The sequence below is a fragment of the Tubulanus polymorphus genome, chromosome 11 (assembly GCF_964204645.1).
Source record: "Tubulanus polymorphus chromosome 11, tnTubPoly1.2, whole genome shotgun sequence".
NCBI lineage: Eukaryota > Metazoa > Nemertea > Palaeonemertea > Tubulaniformes > Tubulanidae > Tubulanus > Tubulanus polymorphus.
In genome coordinates, this window is record NC_134035.1 from 1586782 (window position 1) to 1612112 (window position 25331).

Genomic DNA, 25331 nt, shown 5'->3' on the forward strand with positions numbered 1-25331 from the left:
TGACCCGCCCGCTGGGAACTTATTAAAGGCAAATGATGGGAAGTGTTTCATGACGCATCAACCTTTGATAAGTTTTCTAATAGCGGTCTGATATTGAAAGGGTTAACAGTAGACGTGTGGAACTGGACCGTCGAGATATTTCGGGGTAGGTGAGCAGCGGAATGTTTGTAAATTCTATAGTTGTTGATAGTTGTTTTAAGATCAGAAGCGCCAAGTGTGATGGATTGATTCACGGAGCGGTTTTTTTGCCGTGTTGTGTAATTTACTCGTTGAGAACTATTTGATTATTTTACACGTGTTACTCTTTGAGTACTGTTTGAATACTCGAGTACTATGCATTTTTCAGATAAAACTGTTAAACTGTATAGTGTTTGCTCAAAATCATGTAGGTTCTTTTAGCAAAGCTCTTCCAAATTTCTTGTACGGACCCTACTGATTTGATTTGCTTGGTGTTACTGAGGGTCTTACCCACTTGATTACTGATTAATTTGAACAGAAATATGAAAGATGTTACTGAGGGTCTTACTGTTGATTACTGATTAATTTGAACAGAAATATGAAAGATGTTACTGAGGGTCTTACCGTTGATTACTGATTAATTTGAACAGAAATATGAAAGATGTTACTGAGGGTCTTACCGTTGATTACTGATTAATTTGAACAGGAATATGAAAGATGTTACTGAGGGTCTTACCGTTGATTACTGATTAATTTGAGGGATATTTTCTTCAATGGGCATTATTTCACAGTTATATCCACAATGAAACCTGTTAAGTGATGATTGCACTCGAGTACCTGTGTTATACACTGAACAGGGGGTTCCAACTTTGATGTCTTGAATATAGGATTAATGTAACAGGAAAGTCATCAGTGCCGTGCTGCGCGTTTTCTGTATGATGTTGCTTTCAGCGAATATCTCGTGATTCTAATGACATTATACATTATACTCTAGTTCTTCTTTGATCTTGATCGTAATATCAACGCAGCTGCACTCAGCTGCACAGAGATGTATGTACCTGTTTAGAAGCTATATTTCAGGTTCTTTATCCTTTCTTTCGAAGGCTGCGCGTAACTCAATCCATATCGAAGCGAATAGATTCAGAGGTCGATGTACGTTCTCAGTTATAGATGTTGATAAAAACGATATGTCATCAATTGGGAACTATGATTTCTAAAATGTTCTAAACATACTGAAGCCAATTCCGCCATTCTTGATTAAAACTTGAAATCGAAAAACCAAAATCCACAATCGAGACCACATTTTTACAGTTCTGGTTAAGATTTCACTACGAAGATGAAACATCGGAAATTAACTAATTTTAATTCTAAACAATAACCGCACTATAGAGGCCTGTTTTTTACGTCGTAGAAACCAATCATTCAAATCTGGAGATTTAGGGGTGCACATACTTCTTCCAGTGGCTCAGCCAGTGGGTTAACTCAAATTGAGTTGAGCCCCAGGATCGAGTTTCAAGAAAAGGATTAAGGCCTAAATCGATATAAGATTGAATTAATGAAGAAATTAAGTCGATTTAAGAGATAAACCTTTTTGTGAAACTGGGCCCAGGTTTTAACTGGGTTCGATACGTGCTCATTTTTCGAACATGTATCTTCTCATAGTTTCCTCAGGTGTTAAGTTAGCTCGATTGTCTCTATTCAAGTCGTCATATACTCAATGTTTAGATTTATCGCCTGACGTTTGTTTATTTTCACTCGTAAAACACACAAATCTTCGTCGTCTGGTAAAATTTTTCATTGAACTAAGAACGAATTTCTTCAGTGACAAATTCACCGTTGTATTGACGTGTCTGAAACTGGTTTCTGTTGTACATGAGTACAGGATATATAGAGTAACGTTTTACCATAAATGTAAGTTTTAGATATTCTGTATTTTGTGAGAAGCTAGTAAGCCGAGGGTCGGGGGGTCAGGTTTTTAGATAAGTCAACAGATTTAACTCAAACGGATGGGCGTCACACCTGGAAATCAGGGAAAAGTCAGGGAATTTTTTTCACTTTAAAAGAAGTCAGGCAATAGTTAGGGATTTTTGTGAAAAAGCTAAAAGCGGAGGTCAGGCAAATTTGGTGAGAAAGTCGCCCATAAAATCAAACAGTTTCCGTCTATGTCTCACGTATTTGACTGTGTTAATTTCTTATAGTAGATCAAGTCAGGGAAAAAACCCACATGTATATCAGGGAATAGTCATAAAGCAAGTCGAATGAAAGTGGCCACCCTGTTGAAGTATACAGTTTAATTCAGCTATTCATGGTCAGTTGAGGTGACCCCCCTATATTTTAGACTATGTAGATAGTTATATTTTATCGTATGAATAATGTCGACTTCGTTTTAAATAGAATTCGATTTTAATGTTTATGAATATACATGGTAAAAGAGGCTATTTTCGTTTTTAGAATTATTATCGATTTAAGCGAATGCGATGGGAACTTGTTGCCTGCAGACGCAAACTGATTTATAAATTAGATCCCCTGAGAGAGCTTGCGACATGTCTCTTCATCGTCGTGTAATTCATTTCCATCAGACAGCTTTTGTCTCTGTCGTGCGGTCTTCTATCGGTGCTTGTTAACACTTTCCTTCATCTACCTCAGATCATCTCTTCCAATCCTCCAAGCCTATCTGCCTCAGTTCATCTCCTCCAATCCTCCAAGCGTATCTGCCTCAGTTCATCTCCAATCCTCCAAGCCTATCTGCCTCAGTTCATCTCCAATCCTCCAAGCCTATCTACCTCAGTTCATCTCTTCCAATCCTCCAAGCCTATCTACCTCAGTTCATCTGATCCAATCCTCCAAGCCTATCTGCCTCAGTTCATCTCCTCCAATCCTCCAAGCCTATCTACCTCAGATCATCTGTTCCAATCCTCCAAGCCTATCTGCCTCAGTTCATCTGATCCAATCCTCCAAGCGTATCTGCCTCTCACTCTTTCCCCATCCAGTTTGTATTTATCTAACTCTCTTCATTCTGTTTGCCCCATTTTCCCCATGCCCCAATGCCCTACCCATCTCTCACTCCCTCTCCCATCCCTCACTCCTCACCCTCTCACTCCCCCTCCCTCTCACTCACTCCCTCACTCCCTCTATTCTCACCCCTCTGTTTCTCTCTATTTCCATTGTTATTCTGTGATGATCAAAATCTCACCATGGTTTCGCACGGTTCAGGTGTTGATGTAATCGCGTTCTGTACGAGACAATCTCAGCGTCGATCTAGACGCAATGATACGCATCTCAAATCACAACAGTACAACAGTTCGTTAGATTCATTCTTTCGTTTATTCTAAAAACTGTAAGTTTGATCACCGGATTTCGTGTTGTAATTAATCAGTTGAACCGTTCCGCTATCGTGTGGGTGTGTGTAAGATATGATAGATTCATTAGAAAAAAAAGATTCAGATTTCAACATGATTCGCACAGATTCGCGTAGGAATGATTAACTCTTTACTCGGTAGCAATTGACTCAATACGATATTTCTGCGTAAGTAACCGTTTAACCTCGTCTTGCGGTTTGCGGTTTAGTAACTCTAGTTATCAGCGGCTGTTTAATATATACAGATATATATAAAGGTCATAACTTATTCATTCATTCATTGATCAGATTGAAGGTTTTCATCGCTGTCTGAATCAACTTCCACTTATAAGCCGTAACAGATCAAGGTAAAGAGTGAACAGAGGCTGCTCGAATATATAGCAATTCAGTATATATATATACCATAACCTCGTTTTCACTGTTTTCACTAACTGACGTCTATCTAATTTATCTATTTATTTATTTTTAAGTTAAACCGATTAATAAGATAAAGGATAAATGAAGAAATCCCACACTTCGAATTTGAAATTATGCTAATGTGGTTTCGTAATAATAAATTTGATAGTATAATTTCAAATTCGAAGTGTGGGATTTTTTTCATTTATCTACAGTTTACACGGATTATAGCGTTTATTCGACAACTAAGATAAAGGGTGTGTATAGGGCCTACTTTATCCGTACCAAAAATCAGGATTGTATCTATCTTAGTTTCTGAGATATAAAGAACCACGGATCGACGTATCTCAACTTCATGGCGAAGTCATTTTTTCAAAAACGTCAGGAAATGTTTTTTAGAAAATACATTACAGTCATTGAATGTGGATCTGTTTAATGTGGATCGCGATCTTATCCACATGGTCGACTTATACGTAAATGTATAATGTATGTAAAAATATGATGTAAGATTTAAATTTCTGATAAACTGGATGAATTTCATCCGTCGTCGCAACTGATCGAAATTTAACTGCAATCTCTTATAATCAATGTATCACCTGGTGGCTGTTTTTACATCAGTCATAAAAGGACTTTCACAAAGAAAGTTACACCCTCAACCATATGGCTGGCTAGCCTGAAACTTGGATTGTTTTGATGTCTTACAGTTTGTTTGTTATGATTTGAGGGGATGAGTATCCCTCGTATCTTACCATGTATTCAGTCCTAGGGTCTAGGGTCTAGAAACCTTCTCGGTCGTTCCCCCTGATGATAGAAAAAACTTGAAAGGCCTACATATGTATTATATATAATCAGTATAGAAACTTCGATGTCAAACATCGGGTTAAAATGAGTTGGGTTGATTGTTATTATGTAAACAAAATATCAACAAACAACCACCAGCATGCCAGACTCGAAGGTTCTAAGGTTTGGGGGGGAAGGGGGGTGGGGGGAACAGACAAACATGCCATGATCATCATTATAACAACAGTTGAAAATATAAATATCCTCAGCAGTGTTAACCCTTAGGCTATTTATCTAACAAGGTGCCTGAACACATGAGGCAAACATTGGACGGAACAAGATACGTTTTGGGAAAATCTGATGCATTCCATACTTTTGCTTCTGGACCGACATACACAAAAATCTTTGGATAATCTGATGCATTTCGACTGCTTCTAAACTCGCTAAAATCATCTCTTAACGATTGGCATGATTCTTTAAGCCCTGCATGCACAAGGCTGGGAAACTCAGAAACACTGAATCAAACTTGTTTGATCTTAGAAACATTGTTCCCCGAAACTGTGTTTCTTGTAAACGCACAAGACAGGGAAACGCTCGGAAATATTCTTTTTCTGTAAGTCGTGTGCATTGGACTTAACGTAACACAAGATGTGTTATCTGTCAGTTTAGGGCTCAGTGGAGAGTTACACCAACATACATGATAGACCTATTATATCGTTTATCAGGACCGTGAAATGAATCTGGCTCGTAATAATCCAGCGAGATTGGCTGAGGGTCGATCCAAAAAATATCACGGTCAATGTTGTTTTGCCCCTACCTGGTTCCAGGTGAAGGTGGTGGTGGTGGTCGTGCACTGTCCAAGGATAGGAGAGATGGGAAGAGATAGAGGGTGATTTAGGGGAGAATGAGCAAGAGACTAGAGAGAAAGAGTTGAAGAAGAGAGAGCAAGAGATAAGATATTCTCTATGGGTGTTCATTAGCCTCTTTAGCCTGACTCTTCTTACTTGGCAACCGTTGATAATGAAATCTGTTGTTATTGATGATGAGAGCGTCGTAGCAACAGTAACTAATGCGAGTAGAAGCAAAACAGGAAGATCTGGAACAGATAAAAAGTGTAAGCCTAGAAAAAACCTGTCGTGTTTGAGGGATAATGTTCGTCTTATAGTTCAAGGTTCGGGTTTATTCTAGAATTGTGGAACAGTATCTGTACATGGTGTGACTTAGTAAACAGCAACGCTCAAAGTTTCATTGTATTCTAAGCATAAGTCCAAAAAAGATCTTCAGTCTTTTGATACTTGTCATACAAAACTTCAGTAGATTTTCATAGAAAAAAATACTCTTTAACTCGGTCGAACAAAAAACGGCCACAGTATGAAGAAAAACTAAGCGTGTATTTTGACGTTTCGACTCAATTTTGGAGCGATTTTAAAACAGATGTATTACACATTGAACTCAATATAAGCAGTTGTAACCATAAGACATCTGTTACAACTACGCTGCTTTGAAAAAATACTGTAGCTCATAGAATTGAGTCAAAACGTCAAATTCTCTATTCGTTTTTCTCCATATTGTGATTTTCTTCAGGTGTAAAGTTGTGAGGTCGGATAAAAAACCGAGATCGTCTCTAAAATTGATAAGCTTCGGCTCAAAGATAAGATGGGTGTTAAGTTGTTAGGTATTGCTCGTAGGGTCAGCTATATGAACTGATGATGGGGGCTGACGTTGATCTGGAATGTCTTGCACTCCTCAATCTAAGCGTTTGCCTGAATGGTCACTACAACCTTTTTCTTCTTTTTTCTCAACAGGTATAAATCGTCACGTTCACCACTTCGCTCGGACCTAGTCATGTGACCTGACACACGCGTCGTCATGACGACGAACATACAGGAATTGCTGTGGTCGGACGAGTATAAAGACTTCAGCGATTTCGTGTTGATCGAAAGCGCGTTCGTTCTGGTCACTCAACGCAGCCACGGTACGAAGAACGTGCACGCCGCGTTGACCAACGATAAACTGATTATAGCGTTACCGCCTGACGACCGCGTCGATGGCGGAAACGACCTTGAACTCGCTAAACTGGTGCCGTTGCCGTTTTTAGATGTCTCGATCATCGATAAACAAAGAAAGCGTCTGCAGGTTAGTAACCGCTGGTTCAATCACAAGTTCATCAATTTTTCACCAAGTTTTCTTTTAACCCTTTCAGTGCTGACTATTTGATACACGAAAGTGCTGGGGATAATTTGAAAATTGTAAAAATTCCTCCACTGCGTTGAATAATGGGCAAACTGCTTTAGCGCATCTACACCGCGGTGCGATGTATCGTTAGTTACTGATATTTCATTATGTTTGACAGGTGCTGCCATCTTTTCATTGAATCTAAAACTAATTACTAATAACATCAACTTAGCAAAGTCAAACATCGATTATACACCGCACTGCAGTGTAGACCATGGCAAGGGTTGAATCGTAGCTCAATCCTCTGTTCCCCGCACACTAATGTCAAGTACATAGCGCAAACTCAGCGCTACAAAAATATATCAAATTTACTTACTATGGCATAGGCCTAGTCAATGATATCAAGCGAGTTAGGAAAATAGATTTTATAGTTAGCTTATTCTGGGGTTGTTACATATAGTCTGGATCCTTGTCTGGTTCGCCAGCGAAGATGATTTTAAAAAAAACCTATACTGGTCCGACGTTTTTGGTCAGGCGAAATGATGTAGTTATTTCAATGTGCGTGACAGCAGTGCGTATAATGGGTGTACGCTTCACTCGGTTATCACCGGGTTAATAAACCGCCTGCAGACGACACCAATCTCCCCTCCGTCTGTCCGCGTCTACAAACTGTCACTGATAATGATGTATAATTTTCTTGTCGCGAAACTGAAATCGAAAATGCCGTAGGAATTCTGCTCACTGAAAAAGCTGACCGAATATCGGTGGCAAAGAAATACCGCCGGCGGCTGTGTGCGTCAATAGAATATAACAGCAGTGAGGATGGGGCGACTGCTTCTAAGGAGTACCAGCACACACCAGATGGCGCAATAATACACTGTTATTCGTAACGAAAGAATAAGTTCATTTTCAATGAAATTCAAATCGGATTTTCAGGCCGAATACAATCAATTAGAGTCATCAAATAGATAAGATTCACATTTTCATATCGTATCGATTTCACTGAAAATTAATGATTTGCTTAATGGACCTAAGTTGATTTGAATTTAATTGAAATGTAGAAGAATTAAGAGCGTGGTAACCCAGTAATCAGTAGCAACAGGGGGTAACCACTGACATGGAAAACCTGGAAAACTTAGAGAAACTGACGAATTTTACCAAAAACCTGGAAAACTCAGGGAATTCGGATAATATTATTGACCGCGTGTTTCTTCGTCGATACACGATTCAATGAAAAATGAATAAATCGTAACATTTTAAACCAGCAAATTTCTCTGATTCACCGAGTATTTTGTGTAATCGCATGGAAAAATCAGGGAAAACTCTGGGATTTTGTAAATTGATAATTTGAATGGGGGCCACTACGGTAAGAGGGGCCGGTAGCCGATGATTCATGATGAATTTGAGCGTAAATAGTGCGGTCAATGACAATCAATCGCGATGTGTCTCGATAATTTCTATATCACCTTTCTGTTCACAAGTGAGCCATTTACGATCGCTTCACAAATATGATATAACTCTATTAGTCAATAGTCACTAGTGCTAGTCAATCTAATTTCCTCATTAATTCAGTTTCTGTTCATCGCAAATCGATTTAAAAGTTGAACCGTTTTGCAAAAGAGAAATCCGAGTAGATGTAAACATAATGAATCGGCCAATCAAATAGCCACTTGAATGCGGGGGTTCTTAAATTAACTATTCAAAATTCTCCACTGGAGAGAGGACCTTTCACTTTTAAAAGCTCTTAAGTTCATGTGATATTGATTCTTGACGGGTTTCGATAAAGCGAACAATATTGGATATGATATTTAATAATCGCAGTTAAGAGTACGCAGTGAGTGTGGTGGAGTGCGTATTTGACTAACACTGAATGGGAATCGTGGAATCATAGATTCCGTGAAATCTGGCTAATGAATCGTATTTACTCACAGCACCGCGGACGACACCGGGCGACGTCGTCCGTTTATAGAATCAACGATAACTTTATTTAATTAACGCTAAATTTGTCGTAAACGAAATCAGAAGAATTACTCGCCGTGCGTGGGGTGTGCGTGTTGGGTAATGATTCATTCCGGTGTTTGATGAGGGGGCGTTCATTAATAACAACCAATTTAAAAAACGAATAAAAACACTCATCTCTTCGGTTTTAAGGGTAAGCCACAATCACGCAGTGACGTTAGCCACCTTCACACTATGGTATTTCATCCTCGCTTGCCAGATTTTGATTTGATTGCCTCTGGCTGTAGTTCATGCCAACGCAAACTCTGGCTGCAAACCCTTCATTGCTCTTACACCACCCAAGATTTCTCAGGCAGACGGGTTGCCACGCGGGTTGCCACGCGGCAGCTACCAGTCTATTGCAAATTGTCCTGTTCCATTCTAGAACAGATCAATTTCGGCCAACTTAAAAAGACCATCCGATTTGGCCCGGGTCAAACTGGCCGGACCAGGCAGAGTCAAAACTGTCACTTGTTATTAAGATACTATCAAAACAATGCTATGGCAAGTGAGGTGAGTTACTGCCACGACTAATTAGGGTTCACTAAGAATAATTGGTCACGGTCCAATCTTTTTGGAAGGGCCAAATTTGGTCCGTGCCAAACAGGTTTCCCATTAGGCGGCACTGGATAATATCTCCTTTCATAGTTCAACGCGATAAATAGGAAAAACTTCACCATCATTTGAGGAGTTGTTTTTAGACGACATTAGTATGTGTCACTGTACGAGATTATCTCGTTGCGGTTAAAGCTGACAGCGACCGCGATTAATAGCAGAAACCAGCCGCAACCGGTTTACAACATCACAACTGTTGAAGTGATTCAAGTGAAGATGTGTCTAGGTCTATGTGTACATTGTTTAAAGCATCTAGTTTTATAGTTGCTTTAGACTACTCCACATCACAACCCGGACAGTGCCTGTCTATTCTCCGGCTTCTGTGAGACCCCATCCTCCCTCTGCAGGGATTCGAACCTGATGGCATCGCTACACTCAGCCACGGCACGAACCCCTGCATCCGTAGACCGGGTGCGCAGGTACATGCGCAGCTTTCCGAACGAAAACTGGCGGCACCAATCAGATTGCTCGTTGTATAATCGTTGAGGCAAATTTCAAGGAAGAACTATAAATGGGAAAACCTGGGCTAAAATAAAACGGGATTTCTGATTGGCTAAAAATCACATCATCTGAACTGCGCATGTATCTGCGCATACGGTCGATTATGGCAGGGTTTCGTGCCGTGGCAATCTCGATGCCATCAAGTTCGAATCCCTGCCGGGGGAGGATGGTGAGACCCTCTCGTACTGTCTATCTGTGTGTCTGTCTTTTAGTTACTTAGCTTCATTAATAGTGGGTCGATTTGGAAACAACTTGGGTACGATGTTCATTTGTGGGTCACACTCAAACGTGGTGAACGGATAATAGGATAAAAACCCAATATGTACAATTAAAAGAATTTAAAATCGAGAATTTATTTCTAAAATGTAAAAACACGACGTTTCAATCTTACACTAGAGATCATCATCGTCAGGTCATACTTTTAATTGTACTTAGTAAAAAGCTTTTTAAACTTAATAAACCGAGCTACGTAATATACTATTTTCAATACATATTTGCAATACACATGTCTATTTGTGGCCCGGTGCGGCACCTAGCTGCGAAAGAGTAGTAGTAGCTGAATGATAAAATGACCTTCCGATAGCCTATTTTGGCATAGGTTTAATTGTAGGATCACAATGAGAGTGAACCATACATCAACGACCGGCACTCACGTGTGGAAACCACCACGGTATATGACACCGGAACTGTAGATGAAGTGAATCGAGTGAAGATGTGTTGAGATCTGATACGTGCCGCGTTAAAAGCGAGCGGCGTCTAGTTTTACGGTTGCTATAGAGTTCCCGCCCTACGACACTGTCGCCGAGTCACCCCCACCCCTCTAGTCGTCGGTCGTTCGATCAATTCGTTCAACAAACAATGCGATGTTGTCACATGTGATACTGTTTGTATACGTACACACTCTTCTCGTGCTGTTCGTTCGTTCGTTCAATTCATTTGAATTATATCATATTCAGTTGGTTCGGATCGGAATTAGTAGTACTTCTATTGCAGCAATTAGTACGCGTACACGTCAATGTGCATGTGTGCAGCCTGTTATATCTGGAAATATGCCGTTGAACCATTGAACTATTTGCTTATGGTCGGACACAGCGTTTCAAAAATGAATGGTTTGTGAATAGTTTTGGAGATAGCGCGCAGTTGACGTTTTGTTTTTTGTTTTGATCAGATTTTCGAGATACGCCTTTTAGAAGAGAGCGAGTCTTCATCTTCCATCTCGTATTCATTACGTCCAACATAATCATCCAGTTTCACGCGTAATTAGGCGTTTATGGCGATTGGAGATCCGAGGACAGAGCAGAGGATAATCGAACAATGGGATACGGGAATGGAAACTAGATACAACGGGATAGATACAATGGGATATGGAAACTAGAGACAGATATCTCCGCTATTGCTCGGATTCAAATAACTATTTTAACTTGAACGCGCACGAGGAACGACTTTGAATTGTTGTATTTTGTTGATATGTCGCTACGTAAGCTGCTCAGTCGCCGATGCGATCTCGAAGCGAGTAGATAACGTTATTGCGGATTGTGAAATTTATATTTTACGGATTATTATCGACGCGCTGTAGACGTCGTCGTCGTCGTTACAAACACATCCGACATATTGCGCTAACTGCGTATTAAACAGTGTGAAAATATGGGGGATATTAGTTTTCGACGAAAATCGATTCGATTTAATAATACTCGACGCATTACCTCGACGCATTGTACCCCGTTTCTCGGTAAACGTGAAAAAAAGCTACCTACGCGCGCGGATTTCTGTCGTGGTTTTGTGTTTCGTTGAACGACACATTTCGTCCTCGAGATAATGCGTAATGCGATTCGGAGAGAGGGAGAGAGAGGGGGAGAGATTCGTTAGAATTTGTCGCCACGTCAAATCGGAAGCCGTTCTTATCGACAGACGATAAAATGCTTTTTTGTTTTCTTTATTTTCGCGTAGCCGAATTCGTCGACCGAACTAATAGTTTCTATAGTTACGATTTACGTTAACAGATTGTTCGGCGCGTCTATTCGTAAAAAGCAACGTTTAACGGAATAGCTTTAAACGCCTCCCTACCCCCCACTAACGCCGGGCTGTGATTTAATAAAAGGGACCCGTATTCATTTGTTCGGCGTATTAGAGAACAATGAACGTCCGACCGAGGACTACTGCACGCCATGTGACAGAGCGAGCATGGAGCATCGCGTTTTAGCACGATAACAGTCGCAACTTCAAACGCAATTCGAGGTGTCAATTACATCAATAATATGAATCACATCATCAGAGAGTTCATCATTTACGGATAGATAAACCGTTTGCAATAGATTTGCAATTTTCGCTTGTGACAACATTTGAGTTTTCATCATTCACGAATAAACCACGCGGAATTGATTTATATTTTTCGCCATTTTGACGCTTATGATAGAAAAAAACGGAGAAAAGCGTAGATATGTGAGAGATGATTGTTAGATATTTTGTACGCAGTAAGGGATATGATAATTAAACATGTGGGATGTTAATATATTGTTGGACGGTGATTCGAAGCGTTGTAAACTGACTCGATACGCGAAATATGTAAGTTTTATGCGTTGAAGATTTTCTCGAATCTGCAAAGCGAGTTTTCTGGGGGATATCAAAGGGTTGAATCCTGGACGTCGGTCTGTTGTCATAGATTTGCATATCAAATTTTCCCCTAGGGGCGAGTCTTCAAATGCACAATTGTCAATTTAATGGTGTCTATCGGCTTCTCAGGACAACCTACCTTTGTATCAGTACTAGTTGAAATGAGGGTTTGGGTATTGGGTAGGGCCTATATTTAGAGTAGGCTAAGTGTTCTAAGGATGGAGTAGGTTCATGGTAGTGTAGGCCACAGGATAAGTGAAGGATAAGGCCGAGTGGAGGTAATATCGTGAAAACCCACGATATAATACAAATATAGAAGATCAAAAATGAAATTCAATTTATCAAGAATTAAAATCAAAGACAGTTTGAGAGAACTGAGAGGTCTCGAATCTTAGCTTGAAATGTATACGGAATCGTAGATTCTCATGGAATCTCGATCAGTTAATGCTCATGTATATAGTATATCAGTTCACCTATAAGTGTTGGCACCCGGTGTGATATAATCTTACTCTCTTCTAGTTGCCCGTAGTTATTGAATATGTTTGTTTTATAGCGTTATCAAAACAGTATTTCTAGCTGTATAACCTTCACACACTGCCGAGCATCATCATCAAAATAACGATAAAGTTGTGAATGTACAGGTGTGAGGAGGAGGAACGTGTGTTGTGCCCATTAAAACCCGCCGTGCGCCATAAACCATGTCACGCTGCCTCGGTCTGTTGCGTTTTATGCCCTGCTAAGGTTACCCACGGAATTTCTTCGTTCTTTTTTCATGCCTCTAACCATTGAGCGCCACTCGCGGGACATCAGTAGGTTACAATTATTTTACCTTTTTACCTTTCCCCCCTCGACTAGCAGAGAGACACTCGGGACGTCGATAACAGGTTGACTTGTCTTAGTCACTTTCAAACCACTGGGTACGTTCAAGGCATTAACAAGTTCAAGGTTTCCTTTTTCTTTGACATGCTGAACCCTACTAAGCACATTATCAACAGGTTCAAGGTTTTTTATATTTGCTTCATCCCGCTGAGTATTGCTCAGGACATTATTAGCAGAGCCTTCTTTACCTTCCAACCCACCAAGTACCACTGCAGGCATTATAAACAGCAGATTGTCTTTAACCCCTTAAACCAATCGGTATTGCTCAGGGTATCATCAACAGGTTCAAGGATTTCTTTTTTCCTATAAACCACAGAGTATTGCTCGGGACATTATCAGCAGGTCTATAGTTTAATTCTATTTGTTCTATAAGCCAAAGGTTTATGACCAAAACACTCCAGGGCTGCCATAACCGGGACTCGGAAGCCATGAACCACCGGGCGGTCCCCGTGTTAACGTTGTAGACAGGATCTCTTCTTGTGATGCCTTTAATTCACCATTAACCGCAATCAGATTTCTCAGATTATCTGTCATTAAAACCATTTTCAATATTTCTCGTTAACAGCAATCTTCGATTTTTCACAAACATTTTTCAAATTCCATAAATACATTAGTAATAGGAGTAGTTGTTATACATGAACGCATGCATGCTATTCATGTATGCTGATATTTCAAATACGTTCTGCTGTGACAACTCTCTCTCTCTCTCTCTGTCGCCTACTCCGATTACATTTATCAATGAATAAAATCCATATCTTAATCACCTCAACATATGTCGACATTAAATTGATGTACATTTAACGTGATACATTGTACACCCGTACTTTGAAAATGACTCTGGCGCCGGTCGTTCGCACGCTCGCTTGCCACAGGTAGCTCTGGACATGTGTTTTTTATGATACCAGTAGACTCTGCTTAAGTCTGACCTTTTGACTTGACAGTGATACCCGAGTTGGATGGTACAGTAGACTACTTAGTGCTGACTGATTGAGATAATTTGAAGATTTTTGTAAATTCGGCCCCAGTGCTCTGTATACCAGGCATACCGCTGAAGATCATCTGCACCATGGTGCGATGTATCTTTAGTTACTCATATTTCAGAATGTTTGACAGGTGCTGCCATCTGAGATATTCACAAATTACTAGTTACACCAATACACTGCGATGCGGTGTACTAGCAAAGTCCATCATCGATTCATACACCGTACAGTGGTGTAGATGCACTGTATTACGACTTTTTCTAATAAATGCTTTGTTTTCTAATTACAGGTGAATTTGCTCAACAATGAAACGATTTATTTGGAATTGCGTGAAAACGGCGGCGCTAACAACGCGAACGTCTGGAACGATTGGGAAAATAAAGTGCAGTCGCTTCGTAAAAACGATGACGACGCCGCAACCAGCGACAAAACATCGGACAAAAAATCATCGGGATGGGGTAGAAAGAAAAAAGACAAAAAGCAAAAAGAAAAGAAGAAAGACGCGGCGGATAAAACGAAGAAAGATAAAAATGACGTCGGGGATGAATTCGACGGCGAGTTAAAAACTAAACTCGACGAAACGTTGCCGTTAGAAACGGCGGGCAGTAAAACCGACCACGATTTAGACGAAGAAGATGACGATGATTTAGACGCGGTGATCGCCGACTTGAAACAACTCGATTTAAAAAACGATGATTCCGACGATTCAACCACCGATTCAAAAAACGGATCAACAACCCATGGTTCAAGCGATTCAGCTGTTGCCACCGAAGACGACGACGAAGTCAAGGTCGAGGAGGAGCAACGGCAGACGCAGCGGACGAAGCAGCAGATGAAACCGGAGCCATGGGTTACGCCATTATCGAAGCGAACTACCGTCTCTAAAAACGAACAATTTCAGAAATTTGGCGCGACGTCGTTGAAGACGTCGGCGCCGGCGGCGTTTATACGTCGCATGTCGCTCGGAATATCTAACATCCTCGGTTTGGAAAAACCGAAAGCGGTGCGCGCCACGCGTGGTGGCGCGCGTTTACGCAAAGCGTTATCGATGTCGGACTTCGCCGCGGCGAGTCCGCATTTTATCTGTAACCGTTACATGTCGGAGGCAGCTTTCATCGACCGAACAGTATTATTGAAGTGGTATTCGCTACCGAGTTTACTCGACGGTGATCCGATCGTATTCAGCAGCGTCGATTCGCCGTCTGCTACCGTCTCGACGAAGGTATGAACTATTTTTACGACGCTGCTACTTTACTATTGATTAATTGATTTGACTAATATCATTAAGTGCGTGAACAGGGTTGCGCCGCTGACCACGGAATCAGGGTTTAAGTCATTAGTATTTTGTTTAAAACCCTAAAAAATCAGGGAAATTTGTTGAGATTGCTAGATCACCATAAAATCAAAACAGTTTCCGTCTATGTCTGACTGATTTGACTTGTGTTAGATTGGATTCTCAGCAGACAAGACAGGGAAAACAACTGCGTGCATAAGGGAATAGTCTGGGGAAAAGCAAGTCAAATACAAGTGGCCGTCCTGAGGACTTAAGAAATCATATTGTGATTGTCAAGCCGAGGTCCTTACATCTAGCATGTATACCCTAAATTGATGCTTTTATCCCTGCCCTTGACCCTTAACCAACCTAGATCTTATTCTATTTGTGAATTTGAGCTTTGAATTGAATGTAAACTAATTCTGGTTTGTAAAACATGCGCGCACTGCTGGACAATCTCATTTCTATGACGTAAATTCAGCTGAAATCATATAAGATGATCTGAATTCAATGAAATAAACTGATTTTCAATGCGCCACATTCTGCAGTGCGCTTGTACCGCGTATCTCTACCGGGAGGGATAGTCGAGATATAAATTGAATTAAATGACATTAATAATTCATTTTGAATTGCGCGCCGCACGTTCGACGTCTGCTTCCAATCGTCACGTACATCGCGTATTTATTTTCATCAAATGTTAAATTGATTGGATCGTTCTGTTTTCTATAATATAGGGTCACGTCGAATTCGTCACGCACAGACGACCGAGCACGGTCCAGAAAACTTCCAGGTACGTATAGTTCGATGAACTCATCACGCGGAGGAGTCAATACTCTGAGGAGATCTGGCTTGTTGTTTATCCCGGTGTGCGTGAAGCCACGCCGCGCCTCGCCGGTTTATTTACCATCGTGAGAGGATTACGGATTATGATCATCATCGGTCTGTAATGCGATTAGTTGTTATATAAATTAGACATTCAGTCTGATTGAGTAGTTTGTCCCTGACGTATGCAGTACACACATTGTGTCATTGACTTAGTGCAAGTTAGACAAATTAGCTTCACAGACTTAAAAAAAATGAAAAAATTCAGTTCAAAAACATGTATACGCGTGTTTAGCCGCGATCATACAAGCATTTTTGGACCGGGCCAAATTTTAACATGGGCCAAATTATTGCGTGTGAATTGCAAATAGTTCTGGATGACTCACTTCACTTTGTTTTAAGCATTGTTTAGTATCAAGTGAGTGGTTTGTGAACGCGCTCCATAATTAGGCACCGGCCAAATTTGACACTCCGCCATGATCCGTGCCAATTTGACCCGGGGCAAATCATCGTGTGATCGCAACTATTAGTAAGAAAATAATGACCTCATATTGATAGAAAGCGCATACGTAATACGTCGCCAACAATCTCTTGTCAGGATGTTCACTGAAAGTCCTGATCAATCCATTCGAAAATGACCGTGCCTGTAAGTAGAACCTCACGACCAAATGAACCGACGAATGTTCACCTCCGTAAATCTGTTGATTGTCACGGATTTAGAATCTGTGGGTGGTTGATTAATTTTAACTAGTACCGGTAGTGTAGTTCTGGGTATATATATATATATATATATATATATATATATATATATATATATATATATATATGTCATTCGTTCATCGTATTCATAAAGCTGTAATCATCAGCTCGTGATAGGTCGTTTCGTGAACATTCTCACTGCCTTTTCTTCGGATCGTGGATTCATATTTTCGTAATTGATCATTATTGAATATCTAGGTATGCTTTGTTTGTCTAAGTGTTTTAACCTAATCTTAACAAGTAAAAGTCGTTTGTAATGCCACTTTTAGGACATGAAAAAAATATGGTGTTATAACGAATTTGGCATCATAAAGAATTATATATGTTCATTGAATTTGAGTCAGGAGCAAATTTGTTCACTGAAAAATGTTGGCGTTAAGAGAACAGTTGCATTAAAAAGTTATAATGAACTTTGACTGTACTTGGTGGACAGATTTTTGCCAAGAAAGAAAGGAAGGGCAAAGAGAAAAAATATCACTATGATTATGATGAAAATACAGAGAAAATATTTTTGATAATTTCATCTGATGTTTTTGGCAGAATTCTGATTGTCAGATCAGTATTCCCACCAGTTTAGATAGACTCTTCTGATATTTTTTTGTTAAAAATCTACTACAAAATCTTATTTTCAAAAATTGCATATTTCTAACGATCGCCTCTTTTTTTTATCGCAGGTCGATGCATTTAATACGCTCTACGAACGAGTTGGAAACGATACAAAGTTGTTCGTCGTTGGAAAGTATTAACGACGTTGTAGAGGATGTGCGTAGATCGTCTGTCACTCCCGACAGTAGCCCTGGTAAGAAAGCAGCAAAACCTGCTATAAGCCGCCATTGCACAAGTGTTTTTGGCCCGAGCCAAATCTGGACAGTGCCAGATTAGGCCTCACTAGGCCCGAGTCAAATTTTAGCAGGGTCTAATGATTGCGTGCGAATTGCAACTGGTTCCAGAAATGATTCTCTTTGCTTTGTTTAAGCATTGTTTAGTATCAAGTGAGTGGTTTAAATGTGAATGCGCCCTTTGATTAGGCACGGGCCAAATTTGACTCGAGCCTGATCCGAACAACTTTAACCCGGGGCCAAATCATCTCCGTGTGATCGCGGCTATATCCAGCAGCTTTTATTTTCTCGTAGAACTGCAGCGAGCGAACGAACGAACGTCTTCAATCTAATCACGACCGACTTCAAACGATTCGTCAGATTAAATTTGACGTATGTTTCGGACGTCATCGCTGTCTAGATAATTAATCAGACATTTCATCAAGAAATCACGCTTAAGCTTTCATACTAACCGAGATCCTACATGAGATATTTTGTATTGTATTTATTGCGATTCATTTCTTTTCATCTTTCTTTATTTATATCGTAATGACTGCGTTTGTATAACAGAATCAATCTTACCGAAGGTCATTTCGTTATCTGGATATGTTAGCTAGATAGGTTGTTGTTAGTATTGGAAAATTGTCACCATTGATCTGACTAATTGTAAGAAAACACTCGTCTCTACTAATAGCTCCGTTACAGTAGAGCAGTAGACTTAGCCTTACTCTGTGTCGGTCAACTCGGCAAACCTGTTCTCAAGTCTGAATTTTACAAACAAACATTTTCTTGGAAAGATTTTCAATCTCTCCGTTCATCGACTCGGCGAAATATTTACAGCAGTCCCGACTCTACCCGAGCTCCCTGATTCTCGATGATCCTGAGGTCGTCTGATTCTAAACTCGGTAGAAAATCTAGGATCCTTAGTTCCCGGATTCTTTACTCAATTTGATTTGGTCGACTATTTCAAGTCAGTGAATTTTACAAACACTCATTCGACAATACTTTCAATTTCCTTCATTTCCAACCCAGAATCCGGTCAACTCGGGTGACATATTCAATCCCAATGCTACCATGTAAGATGGAGTGTACAGTTATTTGTATCGATGTATTTTAGGTAACCTGCCCTTTTAACGTGTATACCCTGGACCCAGTTCCACAGTACTAAGTTAGAACTAACTCTGAGTTAAAATTTGTTCATTTTCATTTAGAGTCAAATCTTAACTCACGACTGTGGAACTGGGTCCATTTTCTTTTTTTGTTCTCGAAATCTTATTTTATTTGTCTTGTCTATAGTTACAGCGAGACAGCGAGATGATAGTATTCAACAACCACCACCAGCGACGTTCACGCGTAAACCAATATTCAGTCAATCGGTCACGAAAACCAGCCCTACCTCATCAGCAGCCGTGACGCCGGTCGACGGCGGCGGCGGCAAGAAAACCATCTTTCAACGAATCTCTGCGAAATCGATTTACAAATTCCAGAACAAATCGTCGTCGAACGACAAACGAACGAAATTACGCAACAAACTTCGCAAAATGCTGAAATTCAAAGCGTTGAAAGACGACGCATCGTCTACTGCGGACGAAAACAGAATGTTGGGTCAAGTGAAATTTGATATTATACAACGACGACTCAGCTCGAAATGGTAAGAAATTAAGAGTTTTTCGGCGGGTGAAGGTCGGCCTTGTGATGGTTTGCTGGCAGTTGCTGTGAATTGCGTTGCCAGCGATACCAGTCACATGTTCTACTTTCTGCGATACGACCGTCTCTTCCAGTTGTAACCGACATACACTGCTCTTGTCACTGATAGAGACTAGTGTCACACCATCGCTGTCAATCCCCTCTCCCCTCTCTTCCCTACGCCTCCACTCGCGATGCAAAGGCCAACTATGCCCGGCTTAGGGAATGAATTTTTCCACAATCGTTTAACTGACTAATTATTTATCATTTCTTTGGAAAATTCAACCCAATTTATACAATTCTCGCGATAATTAATGATTGAAGCGTCAATTTTGAAAGGAATCTTCATTTGATTCGATGTCTCGAATCTGTTGACTGTATACAACATTTGAGCAACTGTCCCTTTAAGTCTATTTTGTCCCGATACGATAAAGTTAAGATAAGATTTTTTAAGAGAAGTTTGGACCCTCTACGTGACGTCACTCCTCGCGCGCTGTTCTTTTAACTGATATCATTTGTAACCAAGGTCACCCTAAATATCAACTTCGTTACTGCTTTCATTGTCTGCTTTTAATCAGCAGTTTAATACAGCAACAACATCAGGTACTTGAACTTTGCTAGTTGAATATATCTGTGTGTGATGTATTTTGCAGCGGACTCGTGTTGGACCCGGAAGACGACGACCGAATGGTGATCGCGTTCTTGTTGAATCTGAGTCCGACGATCGTCGCCGAGGAACTCACGATGATCGATAAACGTCTGTTCTTTAACATTCCAAGTTCGGAACTCGTCGACTGCGCGTGGACGAAACGCGACAAGGTGAGAGAAAGGAGTCCGAGTTGTTTCGTTATGTTGCAGCCATGTTCATGATAAAAATTAGTTTATAACGAGAAAATTTCTTGGAAATCATTGCCTGAAGCTGGATTTTTAGTGCAATGCTGGCCATGGCCATCTGGGGAACCAGCAAAAACTGAGGTGGCATGGCTTCAATAAGAGGATAAAGAGGATCCTGCTGTTCTTGGCTACTCTAAAACAGTTCTCTGACAGCACACGATCGTTGAAACTATGATTGAATTGCAGTCATGTTCATGATTAAAATCAATTTGTTAAGATGATTAAAGTTGGTTTGTAATGAGAAAACTTCTTGAAAATCATTGCCTGAAGCTGGATTTTTAGTTTTTAGATCATCGCTATGTAGGGGCACCAGCGAAAACTGAGCAGACGTGGCTCCAATCAGAGGATGAAATTCTGCTGTTTTTCGTTACTAAGTTACTCTAAAACAGTTCTCTGTCAACACGCGCGTGCACCTGCCTTATTTCACGTTAATTGAATTGTCATTAATCATGTTTTAATTGCAGTATATGAAAGCTCCGAATATAATGAATTTGATCGACTTTTTCGAACGAATAGCGAATCTAGTCGCTACGTGTATTCTACTGGACGAAACGATCGCGGGACGAGCGAAACTCATTAATCTATTCATCGCTGTAAGTATTTGAATGAACCCTCTGTCTATTCATAGAACGCCTCTTAAAGTTTCATAAGTCACGAGTCGAACTGTGAAACTGGTGCCAGGTTAAAACAGTAATCTTGTAATGTAGTCAATGAAATCACTGCTGTAGCAATGGGGATTCCACTTGGGGCAAGCGAGTACCTGCTCAGGAATCCTTGTATGCAGTAGGACATCAAATACTGCGGGTTCCACTTGTGAGGATCCACCAGATGTGCAGTAGAACGTCGATCAGCTTGTATTGCGATAGAAGATTCCGCTTGTCGCAAGCGAAGTTCTTCCAGGTGGCGCTGGTAGATGATCGGTCCAGATCGTTTTATTCTAATGCCTCCTCATAGTTTCCATAGTGACTCGAGTCTATTTGAAACCTGCGGTCTATAAAAACAAACATCCCAGAGCAGGGATTAGTTTTCAATTTGAAAAACGGAATTAATTTTGTAACGAACGACTTATTTCTACAGCTCGCGCTATGACGGTTTCATGATACAAATCCTTTGATAAATGAACCCACAATTTCGTAGATATATTTATTCATTGTTAACGTTTCACAATTTTAAGTAAATCTCAACATCACAGACACCAAAATGAAAATAGTCTTGACTGTCTATTTACAAATTAGTAGCACATACCTGAAAGGTCTTAATAGGACGAGAATGAACGGGCAGTTGAACTATAACATTGATTTCTAATCCATTATCAGTCATACGAATTCATGTTTGAATGTTCTGTTTTTTTCTAGATCGCCGATCGCTGTTACAGCGTGAAGAACTATAATTCGTTACGCGCTATTCTCGGTGGTTTACAGTTGACTCCGATTTATCGGTTAGAAGATACGTGGAACCACGTAATGCACAAATCACCTCGAAAATACAAGTAAGTTATCTTAGCATTCGGACCCTTTATTGTAAGCGTTTTTGGAACAACTGTTCACATGTGTGCCAAATGGGCCCATGCCTGTTTGGCCCGACCAAAACCATTGGATCGGGCCCGCGTCAAATTTTAGGGTGGGTCAAATTATTGCCTTTGAATTGCTACAGGGTTCCAGAACTGTTTAAGAGAATTGTTTAGTACGGAGTGAGTGGTTTATTTGTGTGCGACTCAACCTGATCCATGCTGTGGGATCACGCGGCTTATAGTTCATCCAAATTCAAACTTTTCTCCCATTGAGTTTTTTTCTCCGTCGAGAATTCATTTTGTGATGTTGTTTCAATTTTCAGGAGATTTGCTTATTTGTCCGATTTTATGAGTCACGAAAATAACTATTCAGAGTATCGCACAGCGCTTGAGAAAGCATTAGATAATCCTCCATGTTTACCATTCATTGGTAGGTAACGTTTTCATATTACCCACAATTACAGGCGCGTTGGAAGCAATTTTTGATTGCTGCGGCCAAATGCCGATTTTGGACAGGTTCTAAATATTGTCGCGGCGAATTTACTTAATTTCTTCAAAAACGTATTCAATGGAAAAAAAAGTCATTCAGTAAATTATTGCCGCAGTTTTAGCCGCTGTAGTCACTGCACTTCCAACGCCACTGAATTATTAATCAACATTTTGGTATATTCCAAAAATTCTGTGAAATTTCCCTAAAAAACATCTACAAACTACTATAACTTGAACAATAGTCTTGGACTCATAAGAGAATGTTTTCCTCACCTTCAAACAGGTATATTTCTACAAACTGTGATGGCGTTAGACACCGCTCAAGATGTTAGTGGACTCAAAAAGAAGAAAAAGAAGCCAAATGTTGATGAGAAAACGACTGTAAGTATCGATTATGAATTTGTGATAAACTCAAGTCTCACTGAGAAAATAATGGACAACCCTGGGCACTGGTACCTAGAATGTCACTTCTCTCCACCTACAAAATCATGGTGGCCTCTGACCTGGAGAATCTGGATAAAATCTAGAAAAAATCAGTTAAAACTCAGGAGCCAGTTTTTAAGACTGGTATAACCTTTAACCCAGGGGCAAACTCAATTCAGTATCAATTGAGTTAGCCCCTGGGTTAAAGGTAATAACAGTCTATGAAACCAGTCCCAGAGGATTTATAAATGGGCGGTTAACTGGCCACCCAGTTGGTAACTTTAAGCTTGTAATATACATGAAAATCAACTCAACTGATGATTTTACTTGAATTTCCGGAGCAGTTATAGACACTGGATTACTACGAAACACTTCTAATCAGTTAATAGAAATATTGTCTTATTATTTCACCAGGAAAGTGATCATGCGGCGACCGGATCGCGCAGAACGTCCGTTTACCAACATGCCAAAGATAAAATGAATAAATTGCTGCATTTACTGAAAGACGAAGACGAACCTTTCGATCCGAACAATAACGCGGACAGCGACGACGACGAGCAGACGGTCGACGCGTCGTCCAGTCGTAACACGAGTCAAGGCAGTCGACATCACAAACTATCGATATTTGATCTCAGCGACGACGACCTGTCGGACGACGACGGCGGCGTCGCGAAGGAAAAACCGGCGTTCATGAGCATGAAACCGAAGGATATGTTATTTCACTATCAGATCGCCGCGTTGGAATATAACTACGCGCAGAACGACGCCGTGCGCGAGTTCCTGCTGCGCGCGCAATACAAAACGGACGAAGAGAATTATCGCGTATCGTTACAACGCGAACCAAAACGGCAATAATCCCGCGAGATATCGAGATCTTAATAGTTACAATGGTATTAATAATAATAATAATAATAATGTTTTTCTCGTTAATTTTCTACCATTTACATGCAGATAAAAAAGCTGAATATTTATAAAATGAAATCATTAATGTTTTGACACGATTTCTGCCATTTCAGAACATATTAATACTGATAGTTAAGTTGTGCCAGTACGGTAAATGATTTGGAAAATGTGGATTTTGATATTACCGATAAATTTGTGCCTGTTCATCTTCGACTTTTTACGTCGAGATGACTATTGAGAATATTTTGAAATGAGAGCGTTCTTTATTCTTTGATATAAAGTAAACTCTAATGAGCGAGAATTTTTCTATTTAGAAAAATCGATATTCGTAATTGTTAATGATAATAATGCGTCAGTTGTGAAATCTTGTCGTCCTTTCTCGAAAAAAAGCATTTAACGTGTACAGATTTTTTCTATTTCAAGTATACATAATAATGAAATACTGAGGCTGTGGTTTTAAAGTTAAAACTTACCCGTGGGTCATTTATTGTCAGTGGCACCGAAATTGTTCTGAGATACGAAAAAATTGTGATAAACCGTGTTACCTTTTAGTTTTATTCGGTTGAAATTTATAATTCAGCGCCTCTTCACGAGAGACTTTTTACCTTATTTAAACCCTCTAAAATGATTTTAATGATTTTAGAAGGAATAGATCTTTCAGTTTTAGGGCAGATGCTTTTAACGTTCGCAGCCACATTTCAGCTATCGATCTCTCGATGTCCGTAAATGTGGACGGAATATTTTTAGGAATATGGAAAATTTTTTTATTTGAGATTTATTTTAAGATACTCGTACTGAAAGTACTTCAAACAAAAACCAACTCAGCCATACTATGTATATATAGATATATATTTATATCGATTTCATTTTTGTTGTAAAATCCAGAACCCAGTTGCACAGTGTTGTCAGTTTATCTTTGAGTAGTCGAGATAAGTTATTGTTTTCATGCAGCTATCAATTCGTAGCCCGGAACCAGCCCTTTCAGCAGACACCAGGGAAGAGGCTGCAACGGTAAAGAAATTGCAGTCAAATTGGCTTGAGTCATCCTAGCTGGGACGATCATTATGTCGATGACTTATATCTAAATGACAAATTAGGCTTTCAAATTGAACTGGAAATACTCTAATTGTAGACTCAAAAATAGTGACGACTTCAGATATGTACCGTAATGAATTATCCTAAAGACTACTTTGCAAAATTTGAGTGTGTAGATTATCTGAAGCGTAGGGCTACAGGATGCAGGCTACAGATTGATAACTTGATTGTAAATTTGAACTGAAAATTGTGCAGCTGGTTTCGGGTGAAATGAGTTTGTTTCCTATAAACCTATAGTTGAGCTAAGGTCGCTGTCTTTCTCCTCCGACGCGCTTCGTTGATTTTATGCCACCCTGTCGTCTCTGTTCTTCCCTCCCCGGTTTTTCCAAAAGAACTAAAACTAACTGAACGACATTTCTGCTGTTACTGGATGTGTTGCATTCCAGGTGTTTTTTATACTGTGCTGAAT

General features: G+C 40.1%; 1 protein-coding gene across 2 annotated transcripts; it reads left to right on the plus strand.

The window, feature by feature from the left end:
* On the plus strand, window positions 1–25331 carry LOC141912625 (uncharacterized). Of its 2 annotated transcripts, XM_074803935.1 has the most exons (12): window positions 1–145; window positions 6298–6628; window positions 14540–15472; window positions 16258–16313; window positions 17779–17903; window positions 19219–19573; window positions 20262–20427; window positions 20967–21095; window positions 21858–21991; window positions 22336–22442; window positions 22785–22882; window positions 23339–25331. In XM_074803935.1, exons 2-12 carry the CDS (start codon window positions 6362–6364, stop codon window positions 23777–23779), a joined length of 2811 nt encoding a protein of 936 aa, XP_074660036.1. In that variant the 5' UTR covers window positions 1–145; window positions 6298–6361; the 3' UTR covers window positions 23780–25331. The 2 variants fall into 2 exon arrangements, with proteins under 2 accessions (XP_074660036.1, XP_074660037.1); XM_074803936.1 differs by lacking the exons at window positions 1–145; window positions 6298–6628 and adding an exon at window positions 11920–12343.